Raw genomic sequence first — 9,754 nt, forward strand, 5'->3', positions numbered from 1 at the left:
TGACCCCGTAAGCTTAAAGATTTTTATGCGATGGTGTTAGATTATCAATTACGGAGCATGTCGAACTGAATGATAAGAGGAGATTTCTCAACTTAACTTGAGCTTTTATTGTAGCATGTCCTTTGGGTTATTAAATACTTTGGTGGTCCAGAATGATTTCATACGCTTGGGATGGAAAAAGCAAAGGTAGTTCAATTTGCTGTGTGTTTTATGGTAAGATGCATTGAGTTCAGGTGATTTTCTCAATTAGGGTTGGCATCATAAGAGCCTTTTCAGGTCACAATACTTCATCCACAAATCAGATGAGATTGTTCAAGACAAGGCAGCCACCAGAGGGGTAAAAATGACCAAGTTGTGGCCACGTGAAAATGAATCAGGTTGTTGCTATAAAAGGGCACAGACATGAAGGGCAAAGGCAGGGAAGGTTAGGTCAGAGATTGTGGCAATTCCTCAGTAACAAGCAAAGAAAACCAACAGCTGGCCGCAATTGCAGTTGAATGAATCATAAAAGAAAATTACAATAATGTTCACGGATTTCTGCTAGGCATTGGTTATTGCTTTTCTGGGGAATTTGTGACCCAAAAAAATGGAGGCATTGGCTTGGCCTTGCAAGATTGATTTCTAGCTATTTGAAATGAAAAAATGTAAAACTCATAGAGTACATAACTGATGGTGTTGTCAAGTATCCATCAACCTGTACCTAAAGTTACTGATTGGGAACAACAACTTGCTGCATTGGCTACCAAACAGGCTCACCTGCCTAATCTTGAAGAAATATTTCCATGAAACGGGGATAACACTGCTATTATGCTATTTCGGGCTAATAACTCCATGACACAATACACGTGATAACACTTCCACATGGATTAGTATTATTGGCCGGGGCTATCCCGTTGCAACTAAATTTTTCCCCCAATCTTGGCCCAAAACAAAGGAGTACAGACTTTTTTCAAAGCCTGATTGACCCATTTGATCCTCAAAACAAAAGAGCATTAATAGGTGTGAAAGGTTTTATATGATTTTTCAGTTTAGGGAAGGCCCTTGCATGATCAGCCTAATGCATTAGACTTAGAGGAGCTTTCTTTTTCTATTTTTTCCCAACAAGGACGATATTTTAAATATTCTAATGTACTAAGAGGGAGTTTGAACTCGGGTGCAATGCACTGTCTTGGCCAACTAGCCTAACTCACATTTGCGATTTAGAGGTGCATTTTAGTTGCTGATTTCTAGTGGTTGCCCCCTCAAAGGGAGTATACACATTTGCGATTTAGAGGTGCATTTTAGTTACTGATTTCTAGTGGTTGCCCCCTCAAAGGGAGTATACGAGGTGCGAATGTTGTTTGATTACAGAGATTTTCATAGGGAAATTTCCCATTTAGACATCTCACCTTTGCTTCTTGTTTTTTTTTTCTCTTCCTCAAAAAATTGAAGAACTATTAATATGAAAAAAGATGTTAGCAGCATTAGCAAGGATTTTCTTGACGGTAGTAATGAGTTAAAAATCTCTTCCTATCTCTCCACTTTTAACACATTTTTTAAACATATTTTCACCATATGAGGGAGAGAGAGAGAGAGAGATAGAGAGGCATACTACAAACTAGTAACTACACTGTGCTTAACCTTAGTTCAATTACAGGTTAGAGTTCCATATAACCGTTGATAAACTGGGCTGGAAGCCCTCAAATCAAAGATCAGAGCCTAGATCAAATTCTGAGCTATTTATCCCAACATACAACTGCCTAATATTTTACAACAATGATTACATGAAGAAGCGTGGCTTCCTTCCTAACATCCAGCTGCCTTGAGGAAGTTGTCAAATGGACTAGCAGGAGGCAGCCTCATAGCTAGCCAGGGATCCCGTGGCAATGCAGCTCCCTGAGTAGGCCCAGTCTCACTAATTATCTGCATGAGAATTAACATAGACGTTCAACATCAAAATAAAGGATAAAAACGAGAGCAAGTTTTAAATGGCAGCTGTTATAAAAAAGTTAGCTATAGATTACACAGATGCCATTTAAAAACCAAACGTAGGATAGGAAAAAGTTAGCTATAGAATAGGAAAAACCAAACGTCCCAGACGGGACATGTGGTACCTCTCCCATTCTCCCACAAGCATAACCACAATCAACTTTAACAAGCAAAAAAGAGTAGGGAAACCAAATAAGGCCAGACCTTCTCGAGTGCCGTAAGGCCATCTGCAGGAAAGGCCGGAAACGATTTGTCACGGACACTGCTCTGATGATTTTCATGGGCCAACCAGTTACAGAGCTTCTTCCTTGTCCCTGTTCCAAGTGCTTCGCACTGGCTTGCCATGGTGTTGTATGGGAGGGGCGATGTGGAGATAGATGTTCCCGCTACTTGGCCGGCTACCTCAAGTGCCTAAAGACAATTTTGTTCAGTTTCCGTAAAAAATAAGGTTGCATTTCTTGTTCTGACTATTGTCAAATCTTGTTAAGTTTGTGGTGAAGTCATTTTGTACACAAAGATGCTTGTGGACACAAATGGAGAACAAGCAAGGTGTGAAAGAAAGTCGTTACCGATTCCATAAGCTGTCCAATGCTGATAACATGGGCAATAGAGGTGGATGATGGCATTCTGGGAATGAAACGAGAGAGGTCAGCAACAGATGCTTCACTTGTTACATCATCCTCCACTGATGAATTTGTTAGAAATTCCTGCAACATAAGGAGAAGTCATTGAAAATACTCATAATTTCAATGCTATAATTGCTATTATTATTACTTTTCTGAATTTGAATGATACACGACTGTGATCAGATGTGGAAGGTCACATGAAAATTCAGCAGTAGCCAGGAAAACTAGACTAAAGAAGTAAACAGTATACCCCATCAAAGGACAGTGAATCTTTTGAATGGCCAGCCATTTGATTTTGGTCAAATTCAAGCATTGATTCTGGACCAAACATGAATGCATCATCAGGTGTGAATGACTCTGAAAGTTGGTTCCTCACATCTTCTGCCTCCATCTTTAAAAGGAAAAACAAACAAATAAGGAATGTATCTGTTTGTGGGAGAGAGAGCTGGAAAGAAGAAAACTGAGGTCCATCAGTAGACAATCATACCTCAGTAACGTTTGATAGAAACTGAACTAAGATTTCCATTATGACATTGTCGGATTCATATATCTTGTTCCGCAAATCACACAGTAATGATCTAGCCATCTGGTTATCGGTAACAGATCCGTATTTACCAACATCTGCATCAGCCTTTGCATAAACTTGAAGATCATCACTGATGCTCAAATATGGATCAACCTGAATTTGCACAAGATATAGGAAATTTGTCAAAATCTCAATGATCAAAGAGCTCAAATGCTCCTATCACTTAAGCTAGGCAATTCATACTATCAAAAGTTGGAAAGAGATCCTACTGTTGCACATAGTTTTTAAGTAGTAGTCGTAGCAGCATTCAGGATTAGGATATACTCACATCATATGGTATTAATGACTTCAACAGATCATTCAGACCAGAAATGTGATAGATCTTAGCCACAAACATCAACATGCCAATTGATAGTACAAGGAGAGATCTCTGACATGCTGGAGGAGACATACCTGCCAAGAGATTAAGAAACTTATTCACAATTTAATTTTCATCAGACCTATTGACTGTTTAAGGATTTATGCTGTCCAGACCATTGTTAAGATCAAGGGACGTATTCCTCAGAGACAGCAGAAGTTGAACAACACGAACCATAAGGTTGTCAGTTGGATTCTGCAGAATCACAAATTTAAGAAATTTCATAAGCATCCACATAAATACATCCGAGTTACATGTATACATGTACAAAACCAAAGAGAAAAGTTGAATATGGAGAAACTATACACAACACAGAATGAAGCAATTTGAACTTTTGAAACGTCATCTAAGTCCTAAAAATAAACACTACATCCATAACACTCAACCATCCTCTCACTGAATTAAAGAACGGCCATGCTCTTCCTAATAGAGGTATAAGGGTGAAAGTCAGAAGCAACAGAGGCATTAATTACATCATTTGCAATGAACTTAAACTAATGACTGTTTAAGTTACATCTCTTAGTTTAAACTAAAATTCACTTTCAAATGTGAAGGAAAAAAAGAAGAAACTTTAACTAAAATTTCACCTTCAAATGTGAGGAAATAAGCACTAAAATGAAAGATTGAGCAATGGCTTCAATATTTGAAGGCAAATTATCCGAGAGATTGGCTTGTATCCAAAAAGCAGACAGCAAGTGTGCTACTTGATCCTCGCTAAACTTCATAGCATACGGTTCCTGAGCCAATCAGCAAACCAGAAAGTATACTGAGTTAATAAAGCAAGTGAAAAATTACACGCCTGAAATGTTAGCCGTTACGGAAATAATGAAACTTCTTACTGGCTCTGATAAGCTGATTGATCCAGCTGTCTTGTCAATAATTGAGCTAATTTTGTAGAAATTAGGGGAGTTCTTGCGGGCACGTCCTTGCTTCCAGTCTTCTTCGGCAGCGTCTCTATCTTTAAAATCATCAGAACAATTATTCCCATGCTTTTCTGCTTTGGACCCATCTTTTTCCCTCCTCAGCTTTTCAAGCCTAGCTGTAATTGAAGCAAAGGTCGATTCTGTATTCGAGTGCCCTCCTCTTGATTGGTATACAAAACTAGATTGTAGAGACGCAACTTCATGTCGGGGCCGGTTAGAATTTGGAATGAGAAGGATAGAAAATATCTGGTGTGCTCCAACACGCACCTCAACATCTGGATGCACCATAACTTTCAAAAGTTGAACAAGAAGGGACTCGGGAAAAACCTACCCAAAAAAAAACAAAGATGGTTCAATATGCTGTATTCAAAGATGAAGCAAATATATATATAGTCTACGTTTATCTTCGGTGCGGAATCCAGATTACGTCTTCAAAATCATTCCCAAGTTCCAACACTATATCGGAGCAATTTCCAGGAAACAGACATAGGGTAGCAACGCATAGAAACCTCTAAAAGCAGCAAAATTGTTCACAAACTTCTCTCACCTGCTGCGAACGTGAAAAGGTCAATGCTAATGAGGTCATGTGAGCAACAATCATTAATGATGCAATGGTTGCCCTGGCAACAACTCCAGATGGCAGCTTCTCCAGAGTTAGAGCCATCATGTCAAATAGTGGTCCAACATTGCCAATCTATTAAAAAACCCACAAGCTTTTAGTAATAATAGAAGCACAGAATGCATCAAATACAAATGCCACAGTTATGGAACTCACCCCTCTGGCAATTTCTAGTAAGCAATCTTCAATGGAATTTTGTAGCATGATGTTAATGTTTGATTCTTGCTCTCCAACTGATTCAGCAGTGGCTTGAAGACTCTTCCTTAAATGCCTACATAGGTCAGAGACAAATCCAATTTCTGCCAGGACTGCTCCAGATCGAATCTGACTAGCCAAAGCACTAGCAACTTGAATGACATAAGATTTGAGTTGCGGATCATGTGAAATGTTTTTATGGTCAAGATGACGAATCACATAGGCTAAAATCAACTGCTGATTACCTGAAGCCAAAAGTTAGCATTAAAAAATGTGACCACAGTAAAGGGTTTTTCCAAAAGATGACGGATATAATAAGTACGTAGTATATACTTATTTCATATTGCAGAACATAGTATATCCAGAATTAAGTGCAAAGAAGATCAAAATACCTGAAGCCTCCATGAAGTATGACATATCAGACAAAACCAGCATGGCCAACCCTTGACAAGGAACCCAGTGGTGCCCAGAATCAAAGTAGACAAACATTGGATCCAATACTCGACGCATTGTTGTGCTCTCCTTGGCTAATTCAATCATTCTCTGAATACTAATTTGAGCCCAGACTTTTGGTGTCTCTATCTCTTCTCTAAAAAAATGAACCGAAACTGTTACAAAAGGGCAAATTGATGAAAAGATAATGCAAATAGCATTATCTAAAATTACAAGTATGGAACTGACAAGCCCTCACTTGTAGACTTTCAATAACTCCTACCTTGTCAGAAGAGAAGGATCCTTCGTTTCTGGTCGTGGCCTGATGATCTTGCAGCTGGGGCTAGCATCAGCGCCAACTACACCAACTCTGCCTTCACTTCGAACTACTTCATCCACCCAATTATGATGTGGCTCCCCTCTCTCATCATCTTCAATATGTGTATCAGGCTCATAGTTATCCAAGGTGACATGTACAATCTGCATTCACAAGAAAAATATTTGCAATGCTCAATATTAATGAGAGAGTGGTGTTGCTGGCTTTCCTTGATATTTGATAATGAGAGGACTAGCTCAACAACTGAGACATTTAAATGACCCCAAAAAATTCATATAAACTAACACCAATTTCTTTGAGACATTTTGAAGAATGAAACTGGAAAGAACTAACCTCGTCAAAATCAACAAAAATATATGAAAATTCTGCCATGAATTGCACCTGGCAAGGTAGAAACTATAAAATTAACATTGTTCCAACTGAAAAATAAAACAGTCCTTAAGAGTTTCAAGCATTCAAATCATAAAACTACCATGGCAGAAAGGCACTGCAAGCTCGATGCTCTCAAGCAGCGCCTTTGATGATCTTCACCACTTTCACGAGCAAGCATACATACTCTATGAACCAAACTCTCAATGGTATGTGTGTAAGTGCCATCTGTCTGTTCAAAGATTGGGTCAATAAGAAAAAAAGAGTTGAAAAAAATAAAGTAATCAAAGAATTTACTTTGTAAAGAAAGTAGATCAAATTGTCCACATCTGACTCATCCATTAACAGAATAAGATGTGCCACAAGTAGCATCAACCATTATAAATAGGAATTCATTGTCAGCCTACAGATTTGTGACATTAAACATTAATTAGGCAGATCAAATAACTCTCATTCTGCTCAGTGTATACCAATAGCTTTTTTCAAGAGAAGGTAACTTGTGAATCACCTGACTATAGATGAACCTCGTTAGGGTTTGGCATCCAAGTATGCGCAGAGGATCTTGCTTAGGGTTGTCCAGGAGCTCAGTAACCACATTCAGCAGACTGACTGCAAAATATGCCCTGAAAGATACAAAACATATTCAATACAACACAAGAATTTTATGCAAAAATTAATTCCTTCTTTTTAACAACTTTAAAGACACTGCTGTGAAAAGAAAAGGAAAAGAGACAGAAGAAAATTTAAGAACACAAAACAACAATAATAAACTGAACTTTCTACTACAATAGCATATATACAATACCAAAGCATCTCCTAAAATAGCATAAGTTCAATGCATAAGAAATATAAATGGTTTGTTGCCAAAATAAAATAGCACACAACTTCCACCTAAAAGTGGAATTGTGACTTGAATTTGGAGTTTCCCAGCCAATCATACAAAAGCCATACCTAAACCACAGTAGTTTCGTCCAAGAGATTAATATTAAACAGATCTTTTCTCCACTAAAAATCACTAATAGACTTCTATAACAAATTGAATGGTAAGAAAAGAAAAAGGAAACAGCAAAGACTTACATCTGCTCTTTACACAGGCAAAGCAACTTGTTGTAAGCCTCTGCAACAATATTGATGAGTTTGATGTGCTCCAGTCTTAGCTCTTTGTAACACCTATCTTCAAGATATTTGGCAATCTGTTGAAAAAACAGGAGCATGGGAAAAGGACATAAATAAATGGGATTTTTAGCCTCAGCAGTAGGCTATTAAATTATGGCAAGCTAACTTTTACTGAACAAAAAATAAAGAAATAGGGTAAAAGAGTTCATACCTTTGGGATTCGGAAAGGATTTTTGGCAGCATATTCACACAATTTAACAATTTTCCTTTCATTGGGAGGGCCATCCTGGACAATTGTGGACACTATTAACTTCAGTATTCCAGCTATTGGTAAGAAAAGCATAAATAGTATAATAGTTATTCATCTAATAGTAGATTAGCGAATGATTCCTTGGGAAGCATGCTGTGTCACTTGCTGCTCATCAAAAAAACGTTCACTACTGACCAATTTTGGCTTATTTGACTTCTTGGGAACAAATCTCTTACACCGTATAGATAGGATAATTTTCTCTTGCAAACAATCAGCTGTGTCATTCTGCTAAATTCAAAGGAAATGAAATTTTCTTTCCTCCAAGGAGTGCCTGGTAGAATTCCCATTGCCCCATTACATGATAAAGTGGGTCAGATGACCAACTACCATCTGTGTCGCACAGATATAGATGGTAAGGTATGCCATTCGCAACGTGTCTGTGGACATTATGGCTTTACAAATCAGAGTAAAGATAGTATTATACAGTATACTCACAGGAGACTTTGGAAAGATTTCTGCCAGCAGCTTTTTGTAACGCTTAACAGGTTGTCTAGATCTTGACCTCATAGCAGGGCAGCATATGCACATGCTCTCACACGCTGGGAAAAGCTTTCTGGAGATGATCCCCATTTCCTAAAATGAAATGAAACTATAAATTGAAAATGGATAATAAATTGCGAAAACCTGCAGAAAAATCTTCCAGGGGGATATGAATAGCACAGTTCAATTAGCCCATCAAAAAGGGAACTAGTGTAACCCCGAACCAAAATGAAGTAGAAAAACAGGAAGTTGGCCTTCCCGGCAGAAAATCCCATTATTATAATACAGAACAAATGCTTACTGAACATACTTAAACACCAAAATATAATGTATTTAAGCACAATTAGAAAACAGAACAAGAAAAAGAAAAAGCACTCAACAAGAAATACAAAAAGAGAGAGGTACTTAAAGCAAAAAAAATTTGAAAATTTCCCATAAAGAAGTGAAACATACATACACAGCTTTTTTTCCCTGGTTATTTGCGCACATCAAAGAAGAAAAGGATACTAAAAGAAGAAAATTTGAGACTGCATTGATGCAAACATGAACCAAAAACACAGAGAAATTGCATCCAGAGTACCATTAGAGAGAATACACAGAAAAACAACAGAATGAAGCCTACAGAACAGTATCACTAACCCCAAACGAGCACCCACATAGGAAACCAAATAAATGTGTAAACTTTTTCTGTTTTGAAAGAAAAAAAGAGAAACCCAGAAGATAATTACGGAGAAAAACATAGAGAAAACAAGCCAAGAGCTTACCTTGTCCTGTAGAGGCAGATCTGGGGAGTGAACTCTTAAACTCCGACGGGGTTTTTTTTTTAACAGCAAGAACAACAAGTATCACAGAAGAGTGGGAGAAAAGAAATAGAAGGGAACATGGGACTAAGGAATTTTATCAAACATTGACATAGAAAAGGCGCGTGGATTGAGACATGTTAAGAACAACGAGGGAGGAGTATGAGCTTCACGTGATGGGTTGTCAGTTTCTCTCTCCTTTTTCTTCTTTCATACTGAAAAAGGGGCTTGTTGGGTGTGTCAGAATAACTTCGTAGACTACAAAACTATTTTCTTTGGGGGGTTATTTTATTTATTTATTTTGGCTAATGAAGAAAAGACTATCCAATTGATTGATGATCTATTTTCAAGCTTTTGGGACTGAGGACGCCTTTTATTTGAACTCTTTTTGGGTCTAAAGTTCTAAACTTTATTTTGAACTCAAAAAATTCATTATGTGCCATGGGATTTTTTTATCTTTTATTTTCTTGTCTGCGTGGATCACCTGGCCTCTGTAACTCCCCCTCCTCTCTACAAATTATTGTCAATAGAAAAAACCTCCTGCCAAATCGGATCATTAATGGGTGATTTAATGGTATTCATGCTTAGTTAATTGAAATTAAATAAACCAGAGGAGTTAACTTAGCATGAAGTTC

The 9,754-nt window shown here is 37.8% G+C and overlaps 1 protein-coding gene across 3 annotated transcripts; it reads right to left on the minus strand.

The window, feature by feature from the left end:
* Nucleotides 1–1,588: 1,588 nt before the first annotated feature.
* Nucleotides 1,589–9,371, minus strand: LOC110762878 (protein SEMI-ROLLED LEAF 2). Of its 3 annotated transcripts, none has more exons than XM_021965589.2 (20): nucleotides 9,084–9,371; nucleotides 8,275–8,412; nucleotides 7,741–7,815; nucleotides 7,491–7,606; nucleotides 6,922–7,036; nucleotides 6,517–6,645; nucleotides 6,378–6,425; nucleotides 5,991–6,187; nucleotides 5,668–5,864; nucleotides 5,237–5,520; nucleotides 5,009–5,155; nucleotides 4,378–4,788; nucleotides 4,126–4,275; nucleotides 3,655–3,733; nucleotides 3,449–3,558; nucleotides 3,082–3,273; nucleotides 2,845–2,985; nucleotides 2,538–2,675; nucleotides 2,173–2,379; nucleotides 1,589–1,902 (listed from the first exon to the last, which is right to left on the minus strand). In XM_021965589.2, the coding sequence occupies exons 2-20, from the start codon at nucleotides 8,407–8,409 to the stop codon at nucleotides 1,786–1,788; spliced, it is 2,988 nt and encodes a 995-aa protein (XP_021821281.1). In that variant the 5' UTR covers nucleotides 8,410–8,412; nucleotides 9,084–9,371; the 3' UTR covers nucleotides 1,589–1,785. The 3 variants fall into 3 exon arrangements, with proteins under 3 accessions (XP_021821281.1, XP_021821280.1, XP_021821282.1); XM_021965588.2 differs by having other exon boundaries at nucleotides 3,449–3,573; XM_021965590.2 differs by lacking the exon at nucleotides 9,084–9,371 and adding an exon at nucleotides 8,016–8,169 and having other exon boundaries at nucleotides 3,449–3,573; nucleotides 8,275–8,414.
* Between the last annotated feature and the right edge of the window lie 383 nt (nucleotides 9,372–9,754).

Source organism: Prunus avium, chromosome 6 (genome assembly GCF_965620075.1).
Source record: "Prunus avium chromosome 6, drPruAviu1.hap1.1, whole genome shotgun sequence".
Classification (NCBI taxonomy): Eukaryota; Viridiplantae; Streptophyta; class Magnoliopsida; order Rosales; family Rosaceae; genus Prunus; species Prunus avium.

What these genes read in the sequence shown, in the direction of transcription:
- LOC110762878 (XM_021965588.2), bottom strand. Translation starts at nt 8,409, where the DNA reads ATGGGGATCATCTCCAGAAAGCTTTTCCCAGCGTGTGAGAGCATGTGC. An exon ending in CGAGGTTCATCTATAGTCAG is followed by an intron (nt 6,646 to 6,921) that starts GTGATTCACAAG and finishes ATCTTTGAACAG; the next exon opens with ACAGATGGCACTTACACACA. An exon ending in TGCAGTGCCTTTCTGCCATG is followed by an intron (nt 6,426 to 6,516) that starts GTAGTTTTATGA and finishes CTACCTTGCCAG; the next exon opens with GTGCAATTCATGGCAGAATT.